Raw genomic sequence first — 16,962 nt, 5'->3', positions numbered from 1 at the left:
ATTCTCTGCCTTGCTCTTGCAAGCCTTGGCTATTTAACTTGCTCCTCTTCTCTACCAGCCTCAGAGTTCTGTTTACTCACTGTCTTTGGGTTCTGGATATGAGTTTGCTCACTGAGCTAGAAGGTTCATTTTCAGACGTTTCGTCACCATTCTAGGTAACATCAGTGAGCCTCTGGTGAAGTGCTGGTGTTATGTCCCGCTTTCTATTTATCTGTTTAGTTTTCCTTGGCTTGGTGATGTCATTTCCTGTTCTTTTTCTCAGAGTGGTAAATGGGCTCCAAATCAATGTGTTTGTCGATGGAGTTCTGGTTAGAATGCCATGCTTCTAGGAATTCTCATGCATGTCTCTGTTTGGCTTGTCCTAGGATGGATGTGTTGTCCCATTTTTGGTAGTCCATAGAAGCATGGTGTGTTGGATCCATCTGACTTCATTTTTTGGAAGTCTCTCTTGTTTAATTCTCCAGATTTTTGAAGTTTTTTGCATAAGGCTGTGATTCGGTTCTCCAGTTGTGGGATCGGGTCTATCGCCACCTGTTGGTAAGTGTTGGTATCTGCAAGCAGTGCGTTCGCTTTCTCAATGAAGTCTGTTGGTTTAAAATGACTGTCAAGCGTCCTTTGTCTGCAGGTAGGATAACAATGTTTTTATCTTTTTTTGAGTTCTTTTAGTGCTTTCCTTTCTTGTGCATTGAGTGTGTTTCCTTCCTTTTTTCTGCTTAATGTTGGTGCGACTGTCTGATAGTTTGCTGGGTTTCTTCTGTGAGTTTGTTGACAACACATCCATCCTAGGACAAGCCAAACCGAGAGACACACAAGAATTCCTAGAAGCATGGCATTCCAACCGGAACTCCATTGACAAACACGTTGATTTGCAGCCCATCTACCACCCTCTGAGAAAAAGAACTGGAAATGACATCACCAACGCAGGAAATGACATCACCAAGCCAAGGAAACCTAAACAGATAAATAGAAAGCGGGACCTAACACCAGCGCTTCACCAGAGGCTCACTGATGTTACCTAGAATGGTGATGAAACATCTGAAAACTAACCTTCCAGCTCAGCGAGCAAACTCACATCCAGAACCTCAACCTGAGCTACAAATCTACTCAAAACTCGCTATGTCTTTGGGTATCCAGAGAAGTTTGTAATTTCACAGTCAGTCACAGAATCATAGTATCCCAACAGTGTGGAGCGGGCTAATCAACCCGTTGAGTCTCTGAACAACATCCCACACCGACCCAGCCCATGGCTAACCCACACAGTCTTCCCATTCCCAGATACAATGAGCAATTTAGCACAGCCAGTCGAGCTAATCTGTACATCTTTGAACTGTGGGAGGAAACCAGCACAACTGGATGAAACCCACACAGTCATGGAGAGGTTGTACAAACTGTGCACAGAGAGTTGCCTGAGGGTGGAATCAAACCCAGATCCACGGCATGGTGAGGCAGTAGTGCTAACCACTGAGCCACCATGCTGCCACAGTCATCCGTGAAAGTTCGCTGCTTGTTTCTTTTGATGCATTCTTGTTGACCCCGAGAGCCGTTCTCCGATCCCTCCACAGTGACTCTCCTGAGAAGAATAGATTTCTTAACAAAGAGATTACTAAATGTTTTGTTAACTTACCATTAAACTCTTTCTGTTATACCCCTGGAAACAGTGGATATTACCGTTTAATATAGTCATTCTCAAACTGGGACTTTCTTATCCCTTGGGTCCATAGAACTTTTCCCAGAGCCTACTTTGTAAACTCAATCATTAATAGCATATTTGCAAGCCTGTGGCTTTGACCATTATTTTGGTAGTTTCCCATCAATTCATCAGGCAACTCCAGCTTTCACTATACTGGTGCAGGAGTTTTTCAAATTTGTCTGAATATGCAGCTGATTCACATACAGTCATCACATGTTGCCCAATTAATGAACCAATCAAAGAAGTATTTTCTGGTCACAAACAACTAGTTTAAACATGGCGTCACCCTTTTCTAAGAGCATGATGTGCAGAAAGAGAAAACTAATAAAAGGATTTGACTGCAGCACATGATGAGAAATGAAATTTGGACTAGTCTGTAGTTGTCCTGCATGTTATGAATTTGAAATGATGTCACTGCACTAAGAAGTAAAATGAGCTGTTGCCAGTCATCTGTAAAGGAGACCATTGGCAAGAACTTCATTGTATTTGGTGGTTTCATGAGTTATGATCATACGTGTGTGAATTATTTCAAAAATGAAATATTTGTAACAAACTACTATGCAATTGGGGGTTAGTCATTTTAGATTGACTAGGTGGCTAGAATTGAACAAGTCACTAGAGTTGATCAAGAGAAAGAACAATAGTCATTTAAAAACTCATATATAACATTAGTTCCAGAAAAGGCCTTGAAGTATCCTTTTTAACAGCATTTCGGATTACTAAAAGAAGAAAACCCAGTCGTAGCATCATTCCCAACATCAAGGTGCCTGTTGGACCATCAAGTCCATGCCTGCTCTTCTTCCAACTGTGCAGTCAGGCGCACTCTCCTGTTTGATGCCCCATAGCATTGTTGGTTAATTTTCTTCAAGTGCCCATCTAGTTTCTTTTTGTAATCATTGATTGTTTCCAAGCACACCACCCTCATAGGCATGGAGTTCCAGATCATTACCACTCACCGCGTTAAAAAAATTCTTCTTCACAACCCCTTGCAATTTTTGTCCGAAATCTTAACTTTGTCCTTTAGTCCTTGTGCTATCAGCCAACGGAAATAGTTATTCCTGTTCTGCTAGCCATTTATTTTGTGTCCTCTTCAGATTATCAGCCCTATATCAGCAAAACATGCTTTAGAAATGTGCAAAGTGACAATGAATGAAGATACAGCTTGAAATTAGAAGGCCATATCTTTCTAATGTTACAGAAGAATCAAAGTGCTTGAGAAGAAATGAAATGAGACCTTGATAAGCTTTGTATATGTGAAGCATTTGCAGTTGTGCTTGAGAAACAATGGACTTTGTACAGCACAATTATTAGCATATTTTCAGTGTGGCGAGGGGAAGTTTTAGAACTTTCTTTTGTCAGGTATTAACAAACTAGGCAATGAGAAAGGAAGTATTCATACTACTGAATAATTCCATAGAATCAGAATTGCCAAGTGGGACAACTGTACTGCTGTTTGTTTAAACATTACTCATGCTATGATGAGCAATAGGATTGGTGTTGTTGCAAGAATAAATCCATTAGTAATGTTATATGTTACATCACCAAACCTGCCTTCAAAAAGAATGGAACCGAAGATCATGCTGCTAAATGTAGCTGTGACAATGGTAAATTTTGTGAAATCCAGACCTGTTATTTCACAACAGTCTGCAAAAATGTGTTCAGAGATAAATGCAGGTCATGAAAAATTAGTAGCCCTGATCTTCCAAGGATCAGCAATCATTGTCAGATTACTACTGTGCTTGAACTTTATCCCCACTTCAGTGTACCTCTGCACTTCTTTCTGATTCTTCCAAGACCACTTTACCAGAAATGCAGGGTGCAGCATCCATTCAAGAGCTCTACCACAATATTTTAGAACCAGAGTGGAGGTGGACAAGACAGCCCCATTGTCCTCACAGTAGTCACTGCCATATTGTAAGGTTAAAGGTCCAGGTTGAATATGATTGAGTGGATGAAGAGGTGATTGGGAAGTGGGGATGGTCTTATGAATAATTGAGGTGTTCAGTTCTGGAGTTATTCAGGAGTTGGATCTTTTTTATGAAGTTTTTTTTATCTTGTCAAACATTTTCAGGGTAATTATTTCAGTAATTCCCGCAAAACTATCTGTTGTCTGTGACTCTAGCTGTGAGTCAGAGACATTCACATAGTGCTCTAGGAAGCACAGAATTACCAGTTGGAAGTTGAAACTCCCTCGGCAATTCTGAGCTATCATTTCATCCTGAAGTATGTTGGTCATCTCTGTCAACCTCCAAGAATTTTTGAGCTTCGTAGAGCAACTGGCTTTTTTTAACTACAATTCTTAAAAACTGCTTTTTTTAAATTAGAATTGGGGTGGCACAGTTGCTCAGTGGTCCAGGTTCAGTTCTACCCTCGGGTGACTGTCTGTGTGGAGTTTGCACATTCTGCCCGTGTCTACATGGGTTTCCTCCAGGTGTTCCGGTTTCCTCCCACAGTCCAAAAATGTGCAGGTTTGGTGGACTGGCCGTGCTAAACTGCCCGTCGTGTCCAGGGGTGTTTAGGTTAGGTGGGTTAGACATGGTGAAATGCAGGGGTGGGCAAATGAGCTTGGGTGGGATGCTCTTCAGAGGGGCAGTGTGGACTAGTTAGGCTAAATGGCCTGTTTCCACACTGCAGGGATTCTGTGTTCTTCTATGATCTATGAACCCCTCTGACCAATTTATAGAAGTAAACTTACAATCTCGCTGATTTGCTGAATTTATCAGCAAAAGGGGATATAAAACCGTAATCAAAGTATGTGACGAGATTGAAGTGGTGAGGAATAAAATTGTGGTTTGGAAGCAGCGGTTATGTAGAGCAGTGGAGTTTCAGATCTATTTCAATCAGCAAAAATAAAATGTTAACGATACAAACACAGTGCGAATGAAAGGATCATTGTAGAGAGTTGGCAGAGTGCTTCGATGTTTATTTTGAAAATGAAAAAGCAACTAATTATGAATAGTTTCAGCATCCATTTACAATATTTACAATGTCTACTTGTTTCCAAATTGAAAATACAGAAGAGTGGTTTATGGAGCTATCCTGCAACTATGTGATAAGATTTAAGTATCAAGAACAAATACCTTCACCCACATTTGGCCATTTGTTGCTGCATGTGAGTTTGCTCGCTGAGCTGGAAGGTTCGTTTTCAGACGTTTCATCACCATTCTAGGTAACATCATCAGTGAGCCTCCGACGAAGCGCTGGTGTTATGTCCCGCTTTCTATTTATCTGGTTAGGTTTCCTTGGGTTGGTGATGTCTTTGGTGATTTGTTGCTGCAGTATACTCAGAATTTATTTTAAAAGAAAAAATTAAAACTTTGCTACCTTTGTAGCAAAATATATTTTTTGCTATAGCAGCAGTGAAGATAAAATACAGACCATGTCTGGAAGTGCAAAAGGATGTTAAAATGACATTGTTAAACATTACACCAAAAACGTTGGCCTCTTCAGTTAAACAGTCTGTATATACTTATCACAAAAGCATTATTAAAACATTCTTTACATCCAGCACTTTCACATTACTTGTATTAAGTATTATAATTTAGGGTAGGTAAGTAACTGCCCAGAGTTCAGGAGAAATGTAGGCATCTCTGTCTATTTTAAAGAGAAAATTTGCTTATAGCTTAAGAGGTATTACCATATATTTAAGAATGAGGCAAGGAAGGGGTAGAATGTATGGATTGAACCCCTGCTATTTTGGTAAACCTGTACCACATGCTAATTATCTAGCCAACTGAGCTTAATCAGCAAAAATAAAATGTTAACGATTTATATATATCTAATTTGTTCAGGTTTCAGAAGTTTAAGGATATTATTGTATATGTGACACTGACAGTCATAGTGGAAAGTTTGAAAGATTTAAACTTCTGAGTTCTTAATTAACCATTGGTTTATTTCTTCTAGCCATTTTGTAGTTTGATCCAGATTCATGGACACAACAGAGCTCGCCAGAGGGATAAACTTGGCCACAGCCTAGAAGAATTTGCTACTCTTCAGGATGAGGTATTTTCCATGAACAATGAAATGAAAAGGGGGAGGAACTTGTTTTCTATGATACCTTTCACAACCTTAGGACATTCCAAGATGTCCTGATGAGGTCATTTTTGAAGTGGAATGTAGCAAAGCATGACAATCACTGATGTCCCAAAGGCAAAAATGAGAAAAACCTGATAATCTGTTTTGAGATATTTATTGAGAGATAAATATATGTCAAGACACCAGAAGAACTTCCTGCCTTCGTCAAAAAAAATGCCGTTCTCCGTTATGACTGCCTGAGAGTGAAATGTGGAAGTTTGTTTTAATGTCCTACCCAAAGCAGAGACTAGGCATATTCACCCGTTCTCAGCTGTAGTTAGTAACAGGATGGTACTTCTTCCAGGGTATATTTCTTCTCTAGGTTGGTATTCAATTATTTTCGGATGATCCCTGTGGGGAATTTTACTAAATTATCTCCAATGAAGAAGTTACTAACAAGATAGTTTTCTTTTTGTACCTTTTTGACTTTTAAAATTAGCCAGCCAACACCAATTAAACATGAATTAAAAGATAAAAAATACTTCAAATAGAAAAAGTAAATTCCACTTTAAATAGATGAGCAAAGATACATTTTATGTAGTTGCATGCATTCATCATTCTTCACAAACAGGTGGCGCTGCATGGCTATACAGTACTACACATGATGTTCTTTATTCATGCATGTTGTTTGAGGAGTCCTATCCAACAATACCTTTCACCTATGAGTCTGATCATCAGCATGGCATAGAACATAGAACACTACAGTGCAGTACAGGCCGAATAGCCCTCGATGTTGCGCCGACCTGTGAAGCCAATCTGAAGCCCGTCTAACCTACACAATTCCATTATCATCCATATGTTTATCCAATGACCATTTAAATGCCCTTAAAGTTGTGAGTCTACTCCTGTCACAGGCAGGGAATTCTACGCCCTTACTACTCTCTGAGTAGAGAACCTACCTCTGACATTTGTCCTATATCTATCACCCTTCAATTTAAATCTATGTCCCCTCGTGCCAGCCATCACCATCCCAGGAAAAAGGTTCTCACTGACCACCCTATCAAATCCTCTCATCATCTCGCGTGTCTCTACTAAGTTGCCGCTTAACCTTCTCTCTGATGAAAACAGCCTCATGTCTCTCAGCCTTTCCACATTAGACCTTCCCCTTATACCAGGCAACATCCTGGTAAATCTCCTCTGCACCCTTTCCAATGCTTCCACATCCTTCCTATAATAGGGTGACCAGAACTGTACGCAATGCTCCAAGTGCGGTCGCACCGGACTTTTGTACAGCTGCGACGTAACCTCATGGCTCTGGAACTCAGTCCCTCCACCAATAAAACCTGACACACCGTACGCCTTCTTAACAGCACTATCAACCTGGGTGGCAACTTTCAGGGATCTATGCACATGGACACCGAGACACCTCTGCTCATCCACACTACCAAGAATCTTACCATTAGTCCAGCACTGTCTCTTCCTGTTACTCCTTCCAAAGTGAATCACCTCACACTTGCCCTCATTAAATTCCATTCGCCACCTCTCAGCTCAGCTCTGCAGCTTATCTATGTCCCTCTGTAGCCTGCAACATCCTTCCGCACTATCCACAACCCCACCAACTTTAGTGTCATTCGCAAATTTACTAACCCATCCTTCTACGCCCTCATCCAGGTCATTTACAAAAATGACAGACAGTAGTGGCACCAAAACAGATCCTTGCGGTACACATTAGTAACTGAATTCCAGGATGAATGTTTCCCATCGTCCACCACCCTCTGTCTTCCTACAGCTAGCCAATTTCTGATCCAAACTGCTAAATCACCCTCAATCCCATAAAGACCAAAGCCAAAGGCTCTGCAATCTCCTCCCTAGCTTCCCAGAGAATCCTAGGATAAATCCAATCTGGGTCAGGGGACTTATCTATCTTCACACTTTCCAGAATTGCTAACAACTCCTCCTTACGAACCTCAATCCTGTCTAAGCTAATAGCTTGTTTTCTCAGTTAGCTTTTGTTAGCTCAATTTTCTCCTCGACATCACTGTCTTTTTCCTGTGTGAATACTGACGAAAAATATTCATTTAGCGCCTCTCCTATCTCTTTAGACTCCACGCACAACTTCCCACGACTGTCTTTGACTGGCCCTAATCTTACTCTAGTCAGTCTTTTATTCCTGACTTACCTATAGAAAGCTTTAGGATTTTCCTTGATCCTACCTGCCAAAGACAACTTATGTCCCCTCCTGGCTCTTCTTAGCTCTCTCTTTTGGTCCTTCCCAGCTAACTTGTAACTCTCAAGCGCTCTAACTGAGCCTTCATCCATCATCTTTACATCAGCCTCCTTATTCCTCTTGACAAGAGATTCAATTTCTTAGTAAACCATGGTTCCCTCGCTCGACCACTTCCTCCCTGCCTGACAGGTACAATACTTATCAAGGACACGCAGTAGCTGTTCCTTGAACAAGCTCCACATTTCAATTGTGCCCAGACCCTGCAGTTTCCTTCCACATCCTATGCATCCTAAATCTTGCCTAATCGCCTCATAATTGCCTTTCCCACAGCTATAACTCTTGCCCTGCGGCATATACCTATCCCTTTCCATCGCTAAAGTAAACGTAACCGAATTGTGATCACTATCACCAAAGAGCTCGCCTACCTCCAAATCTAACACCTGGCCTGGTTCATTACTCAGTACCAAATGCAATGCGGCCTCGCCTCTTGTCGGCCTTTAGACATACTGTGTCAGGAAACCCTCCTGCACACATTGGACAAAAGTATAATCCTCCTTTCCTCTGATATCAACAAATCTGATGGAGTAGCTTTCCAAAGTTCACTTCTGGGAAAATACTTGGCTCTTTAGCATCTCCAACTATTCATGCTGCTTTCCAGGATTCAGACCAATTCGCAGTGTGTCTCCAGAATTCATATTTCATTTTCTATCAGACAGAAGAACTGAACTCTTATTGATAGAAAAATATTAGTTTCTTCTCACAGAAATCTGACGTTTCACTCTTTCTCTGACTGCAGTCATGTCTCAGTATGGGTTTCATCCTTCAAAAGCTGTGCTATAGCACTTCTTTGTGTCTGTATTTGTCCTTTACGTCCAGTCACATGATGCTCATTTATTAACTCTTCCATTTGATATTACTTTCAGTCAAGGGTTGCCAGGTTATATGGGCTATTACTTCTACTTATTCAAGAAAATTACGGTAAATCCTAGCGCACACAACCATCCCATTTTGTTTCAGTCCCAATAATCATTTTACACACTCTGCATTGTAACATGTCCAAGTAAATGTTAAACTCTCATTTAGTAGTCAGCCTCTGTTTTCTCCTCACAAATATGTGTTTTATTAATTGGTACCTTACAATTAGGCAAAAGCATCAATCATGTAATATGGATTATGTTGCAAATCTGCAAGGGAGTTTAAGACACTCCAATCTTTGAGTCAGAAGTAGATAACATTTCAAAATGATGACCATCCATGCCATCATTTCACTTTTATGCTTGACGTATAAGTCACCCACATTTTTGGAGAAATTTTTCAAGGCTCCAAAAGTCACTTGTATGCCAACATCTCTGATCCCTTTAAAATCAACGCAAACTTTTAAAGGTCTTTTTCGTCATTCATAAAACCAGTTACAGATTCTGGATTGTGGTCACCACACCTTATATCCACCAGTCAACTAATGAATAAAGCTTCTAAAAACTTAATTTTTTTTTTAAATGAACATAAGCAGTGTTCCTGAACAACGACAAAATCTCGTACAGGGTATACTGTCTGTTAAATATTTCAAGAATTGTCACCAAACAAAAGACCACCACTCTGCATGTCCTATCTGCACCGGTTATGTGACCATTCGGACTTGGTGTCAAACTTCCTGACCTTTCCTAATAACTGTACATTGCTTCTATTTTAAAAAATTCATCCAATGTCCTTTTGAACACTTTAATTGAATCTATTTCCACCACACCTTCAGGTAGTGTATCCCAAAGCTGAATGACTTGCTGTGTGAAAAATTGTTTTGTCACTCTGTATTTGCTTCCTTCGCAAAATACTGTAAAGCTGTGCCCCCTAATTCCCATTTGCAACTGACAGCAGTTTCTCCCTATATATTTTGTCTAGACCTTCATGATCTAGAAAACTTCAATCAAATCTTCCCTGAGCCTTCAGTTCCCCAAGCAACCTTGAATCATTTTGAGCTTGCAATCCCAGTAGAAATCTGTACTTGAAAAGAAGTACAAGACAGGGAGTTGGTTTTATGGTGTATACCACTTCCTGCTGGAAGTACATAATCACTGAATTTACAATTACGTGACTAATGTAACATTATGCTACTATTCTAGTACATTTTTGTCATGTAAGTCACCTCGAGTTCCATGTTAATTTTGATTTTAAATTCTTCTGATTATAATGTGATGAACGTACAAAGGAGGGTCTTAAATCCAAGACAAGAAGTAACCTTTATTCTGACGTTGAAAGTGAACAATAGGAGCAAAGTTTGAAGAGTTCAAGAAAAAGTAAAAGAATAGGGAAAGGATGTGTAGAAAATGATTTACTTTATCCAAGACTGGGATGGAAAATCAAAAGGGATAAGTGACAGGTGTTTATAATATTATATTTGATAATTATATTGTGTTGATATAACATCCCAGCACTTAAGTAATGTGATATCTGTCACAGTAAAAGCAATTCCATAGAGATTCTTAATTTGTCTGAACTGACCAGCAAACGTTAATAATATGGTAACTAGAGCCTGATTTCTGCATGGCACATATGACCAAACAAAAGATCATATTGTTTTCAATGCCATGTTTGCAATAACAAGTTTCTCACAGAGGCAAACTGAAAATATAGAAAGTTGAAAGGGAAAAGCAATGACTAGAGAAGGGAGAAAAGCTTTAAAGAGTTTTTTTCAAATAGCCATTGATCAGAGTGTTAACTTGGGTTTGTTAACTTTTTTTGAGCAGGGGTGAGTGAGGTGGAGTGAGGCGTAACTGATGGAGGGAAATTGTTCAAAGTGATAATGTGAATACATTTCAAACACCAGTGCGCTTAAGGATAGTGGGTCAGGAAAAGAACTTAAATGCACCATAACTATATAAATCCCTGCTTACAGGCTGAAAAGGTGGATGCGGCGCTCCATAGCATGTTAGTGAAACAGGAACCACAGAGGCAGCATCTGGCATGCTTAGGAACATGGATCCTCTACCATAACCTTCGAATCATGATCCAATACTTGTTGAGTGGCTTCGAATTGGAACTCTATAGCATGCATGAATACTACTATGTCTACTGGTATGAAAACTTAACCACAGTAGTAGCATTCAGATTCTACTGCTAACACTGTCTTTTGTGAATCTGCTTGGAAGTAACATGATCAGATTGAAAGTTGTTCAGAAACCATAATTTAAACTGTGACTGCCTTTCATCTTATTTAGTTATGAACAGCCTATGCAACTGTAAATGTTGAATTTTCAAATTTAGGGAATAGCATGTTGTATTTTATTAGTCTTATAACTGTGTTACTACTATTTTTATTTAAATAGAACTGTAATGCAATCTCTGATTTAAACATTTTGCATATGTGTGACTATTGAGAAGGAGAAAGGGAATTATAGAATGGTGGTGACAGAAGGACTCAATTTGGCTCATTGTGTCTATGCAGCTATCTACAAAAGCAAATCATTTATTCCCATATCCCTGCCTTTTATCTATATGCATTGCTGGTAATTTCTTCTGGAATATTCTAAGCTTTCCCTAATAACAAACTGTGTGCCACAACAAGATCAGTCCTAGCTCTGTTCACATGCAACCCACTCTACAGGTCCCATCTCCCACAGATTCAGTGCTAACATCCAAGGAATATAAAATCCTTCCTTAATCTCTCTACCATCATATATTCATTTTCTCTACTTTTCTTTTCTCTCTGTGCTCACAAACAGATTGCCCTGGGAATATAATGGAGTTCACTAAATTTTTAAGGGCCTGCTTGCTAGTTTCTGTCCCTCCTCCGCAAAATCTGTCTGCAGGCCCTCATTCCTCCTTCTAACTATATCACCAATAAGGACCATGATCAGTCACAACTGTTCATCTGCTTCCTTCACCCTCCTTTCAGAGAGCTCTTCAGCTGCTCAGTGACATCCTTGACCTTGATGGAGGGGAGGCAACATACTACATGATGCTGCAGACTTAATTCTGCTGCAGTTCCCAGAGCAGGTTTCACATCACCAGCACCCAAAGCTGAATACCAGTTTGAAAGCAAGACAGACTCTGTGAACGCCTGCACTCCCTAAAGAATCATCCTTGACTCACCATTAGTAACCATTTCCCATCCCTTTAACTGCAGGGTCACAGCACTGATAAACATCCTTTCCGTGAAACTCTGTGTTGAGGCCAGCCACAGATTTCAAATCTTCTAAATGTCCTGCTCACTGCAATCTCTTCTGAAGTCATTTGCATGCAAGTTTCAACGTAATTCACTCATTTTATTCTGTTTTATGTGAAAATAGATTAGTCTGCAGCATTCCTTTTAAATAAATGGCTAAGTTTATAAACAGTAGAGAATTTGCTGAATGAAGTGCTATGGAATATGCCATATTCCTTTTAAAGTGCTAGTTTAAAACTTTCCAATTAAGCCAGGGGGAAAGCCACAATCCTTTCATAATCCACAGTGACATTTGCATTGGTAAGCCACATCTATAAAATGTGAATACATCTGTCAGTTATAACACACTTCATTCAGGATGCCAACTTGACATTTTGTAATGTGTTTTGTTGTCATTTTCCAATCTTTGATTGGGCCAAGTATAATTAATGATAGTGATCTGAAAGATGAACAAAGGTTATTTAGAAAGCAAGCCTGCTTCAGCTGATTTAGTACAATTTTTTAATCTTTAAATCAGTACTGTCAACTGCTTTTGAACCGGCATGCTCCATTATTTGACTGTTCGCATAATTCCTTTAAATGTCTAGAAGGTGTTCCCGTAGCCCATGTAACTGCATTTTGGTGTACGCTGCCCTACAGGTATCTATCAGAATTCCTGTATGCTTGGCTGATATCAACTCTGAGCCGTGCTGACTCCTCTCAAATGGCAGAGGAGCGGATTGTAGAGGAACAACAGAAAGGACGCAGCAGCAAAAAGACAAAAAAGAAAAAGAAAGGTAGAGACTAATGCCATCTAAAATAAGCTCCAGTCCAGATTTTCTGTGATGACAGTAATATTCTCAACATTCAGTTATCACTTCACTGAAACTGACAACATTTCTAGAGTACTGCAGAATGTTGTGTTTCTCTGGAGGGTGCACTGTTGAGACAATACCGGGCTGCAATCATTGGAAATCAATGCAGTTGTTGAGAACTCATACTCTTCATGAAATTATTCTCACTCAAACGCCTTTGGAAAATTTCTGCCTTTTTGAATGATGTGAAACAGGGTTTCTAATGGTCTGTAATGTTATAATCAGGCTAAATACCTTCACTGGCCCCCAGATTATTTATGGAATTTCAACTTTTTTTCATAATGACAGAATTCCATTTGTTTCAAAACAACTTTGTCTTCACTTCTATCAAAATCTAATCATCATCATTTATTATGTTACTTGAAAATTCCTATGAAAAATCAAGTATTTTAAATCCTTTTAATTTCCTATATTGTTGTAAATACTTCAGTTTATCTGATTAGGTTCCCTACAGTGTGGAAACAGGCCCTTCAGCCCAACAAGTCCACATCACCCCTTGAAGCATCTCACCCAGACCCATCCCCCTATAACCCACACACCCCTGAACACTACAGGCAATTTAGCATGACCAATCCACCTAGCCTGCACATCTTTGGACTGTGTGAGGAAACCAGAGCACCCAGAGGAAACCCACGCAGACACGGGGAGAACGTGCAAACTCTGCACGGACAGTTACCCGAGGCTGGAATCGAACCCAGGTCCCTGGTGCTGTGAGGCTGCAGTGCTGACCACTGAGCCACCGTGCCACCCACGGCACTTAACTGCCACTTATTGGCCTGCCAGATTTACTGCTGCTGCTGTCAAGATCAACCTTAACTTGATTCCCGATCCAAATTGCCATCAGAAAGGGGAAAGTCACATAGTAGTCACTCAATCTTATGAGCAATTTTCTGTAAGGTAAAATGCAAGCATCCTTTCTTCTGCACTGACTGCAAAATCCAGGCCTCAGTTGCAGTCACTACGACAATGGGCTAATGCTGACAGTTAATTATCCTTCCTAACAGCACTGAGTTGGCTTACCACCACCTTCTCAAGGGAAATTAAGAAGAGGCAAAAAATGCTTGTCTCACTATTGACACTCACTTCTGTGAAAGAAGTTTAAAAGCAGAAACCTGTGCCAATGTAAATCATGTTTAACGGATTTATTTAAGTGAATTCTAAGTGTTTCAGAATTGAATTATTTTTCAGACTCGAGGGGAAAAAAAAATCTTTCTTTATCTTTAATACAGTTCGACCTCTGAGCAAAGAGATCACCTTGAGCCAGGCTTATCATAATATGTGTGCTGGAATGTATAAGGTGAGGATGTTTTTGCTTTTAAAAATGTTGGTAAACTGTAGCATATATCTTGCTATGTGAGGGAGATCAGAGAAGATGTGAACTTCACAATACAGCAGAGGAAAAATAATCATTCAAACACACTGTTAATCCTGTAACCACATAAAGACAAAAATGTTTCTCATCACACTCCTCCTCTGTGCTCCCTCCACTTCTCACTCTTTAATGTGCTCTAATTACAACATTCTGTTGTCTTTCAATTATGTACGCTATATACACATAGTACAGGAGCAGTTGATGGCTAATTGATATCTGTGTTGAGTGTTCTCTCAAATGGAACACCCCAAGAGAAGGCCTTTGTATCAGGTATTGTGACTGATCTAACACAGCAAATGGAAAACAAACATTGTTTAATTTTAAGTTTCTATTTTATTTAAATCTGATATTCAATAATATGTATTCAGTCTTGCTTACAGTGCTAATTCCCTATAAGTTAACATATCAATTTTTTTTGCCATGTTCTGTTGATCGGATGATAGTTGCAATTTCCTGTTGTTTTATTGTAGTTAGCAAAACAGCTAGGAACGTACCAATGAGACACTAAAGTATTCTAAAAGTAATCAGTCCCAAGAAAGGATAGCAAAGATGATTCTCGATAGGAGTGAGAGAGACAGGGTAGTTGTCATGGGGTCTTCAACTTTCCAAATATTGACTGGGAGCACTATAGTTCGAGTACTATAGATGGGTCAGTTTTTGTCCAGGGTGTGCAGGAGGGCTTCCTGACACAGTATGTAGACAGGCCAGCAAGGGGCGAAGCCACATTAGATTTGGTACTGGGTAATGAGTCCAGCCAGGTGTTAGATTTGGAAGTAGATGAGCACTTTGATAGCAATCACAATTCTGTTATGTTTACTTTAGTGATGGAAAGGGATAGGCATATACCACTGGGCAAGAGTTATAGCTGGGGAAAAGGCAATTACAATGAGATTAGGCAAGATTTAGGGAGCATAGGATGGGGAAGGAAACTGCAGGGGATGGGCACATTAGCAATGTGGAGCTTATTCAAGGAAAAGCTCCTGTGTGTCCTAGATAAGTATATGTACCTGTCAGGCAGGTATGAAGCTGTAGGGCACAGGAGCCGTGGTTTACAAAGGAAGTGGAATCTCTGGTCAAGAGGAAGAAGAAGGCTTATGTTAGGATGAGATGTGAAGGCTCAGTTAGGGCGCTTGAGGGTTACAATGTAGCCAGGAAGGACCTAAAGAGGGAGGTCAGAAGATCCAGGAGGAGACATGAGAAGCTGTTGGCGGATAGGATCAGGGTAAACCCTAAGCCTTTCTATAGGTATATAAGGAATAAAAGAATGACAAGATTAAGATTAGGGCCAATCAAGGATAGTAGTGGGAAGTTGTGTGTGGAGTCAGAGGAGATAGGGGAAGCACTAAATGAATATTTTTCGACAGTATTCACTCTAGAAAATGACAATGTCATCAAGGAGAATACTGAGATACAGGCTACTAGACTAGGTGGGATTGAGGTTCACAAGGAAGAGGTATTAGAAATCCTACAGAGTGTAAAGATAGATATGTCCCCTGGGCCAGATGGCATTTATCCTAGGATCCTCTGGGAAGTCACGGAGGAGATTGCCGAGCCTTTGGCATTGATCTTTAACTCTTCATTGTCTACAGGAATAGTGCCAGACAACTGGAGGATAGCAAATGTGGTTCCCCTGTTCAAGAAGGGGAGTAGAGACAACCCTGGTAATTACAGACCAGTGAGCCTTACCTCAGTTGTTGGTAAAGTGTTGGAAAAGGTTATAAGAGATAGGATTTATAGTCATCTAGAAAAGAATAATTTGATTAGGGATAGTCAGCACATTTTGTGAAGGGTAGGTCGTGCCTCACAAACCTTATTGAGTTCTTTGAGAAGGTGACCAAACGGGTAGATGAGAGTAAACCGGTTGATGTGGTGTATATGGATTTCAGCAAGGCATTCGATAAGGTTCCCCATAGTAGGCTATTGTACAAAATGCGGAGGATTGGGATTGTGGGAGAAATAGCAGTTTGGATCAGAAATTGGCTTGCTGAAAGAAGACAGAGGGTTGTGGTTGATGGGAAATGCTCATCTTGGAGACCAGTTACTAGTGGTGTACCGCAAGGGTCGGTGTTGGGTCCACTGCTGTTCGACATTTTTATGAACGACCTGGATGAGGGCGTAGAAGGATGGGTTAGTAAATTTGCAGATGACACTAAGGCCGGTGGAGTTGTGGATAGTGACGAAGGATGTTGTAGATTACAGGGAGACATAGATAAGCTGCAGAGCTGGGCTGAGAGGTGGCAAATGGAGTTTAATGCGGACAAGTGTGAGGTGATGCACTTTGGTAGGAATAACCGGAATGCGAAGTACTGGGCTAATGGTAAGATTCTTGGTAGTGTAGATGAGCAGAGAGATCTTGGTGTCCACGTACACAGATCCTTGAATGTTGCCACCTGGGTTGACAGGGTTGTTAAGAAGGCATACAGTGTTTTAGCTTTTATTAATAGAGGGATCGAGTTCCGGAACCAAGAAGTTATGCTGCAGCTGTACAAAACTCTGGTGCGGCCGCACTTGGGAGTATTGCGTACAATTCTGGTCACCGCATTATAACAAGGATGTGGAAGCTTTGGAAAGGGTGCAGAGGAGATTTACTAGAATGTTGCCTGGTATGGAGGGAAGGTCATAGGAGGAAAGGCTGAGAGACTTGAG

The 16,962-nt window shown here is 40.3% G+C and overlaps 1 protein-coding gene across 1 annotated transcript in view; it reads left to right on the top strand.

The window, feature by feature from the left end:
- naa35 (N-alpha-acetyltransferase 35, NatC auxiliary subunit) overlaps window positions 1-16,962 on the top strand; it is a 78,028-nt gene that overhangs the window by 44,166 nt on the left and 16,900 nt on the right. The window contains exons 16-19 of the mRNA XM_059644628.1: window positions 5,594-5,692; window positions 10,822-11,000; window positions 12,730-12,866; window positions 14,174-14,241. Of these exons, the coding sequence (XP_059500611.1) occupies window positions 5,594-5,692; window positions 10,822-11,000; window positions 12,730-12,866; window positions 14,174-14,241 (483 nt within the window). The remainder of the gene's footprint in view (window positions 1-5,593; window positions 5,693-10,821; window positions 11,001-12,729; window positions 12,867-14,173; window positions 14,242-16,962) is intronic.

This window comes from Stegostoma tigrinum, chromosome 3 (assembly GCF_030684315.1).
Source record: "Stegostoma tigrinum isolate sSteTig4 chromosome 3, sSteTig4.hap1, whole genome shotgun sequence".
In the NCBI taxonomy this organism is placed as follows: Eukaryota; Metazoa; Chordata; class Chondrichthyes; order Orectolobiformes; family Stegostomatidae; genus Stegostoma; species Stegostoma tigrinum.
This window is presented reverse-complemented; position numbering and strand designations above follow the sequence as displayed.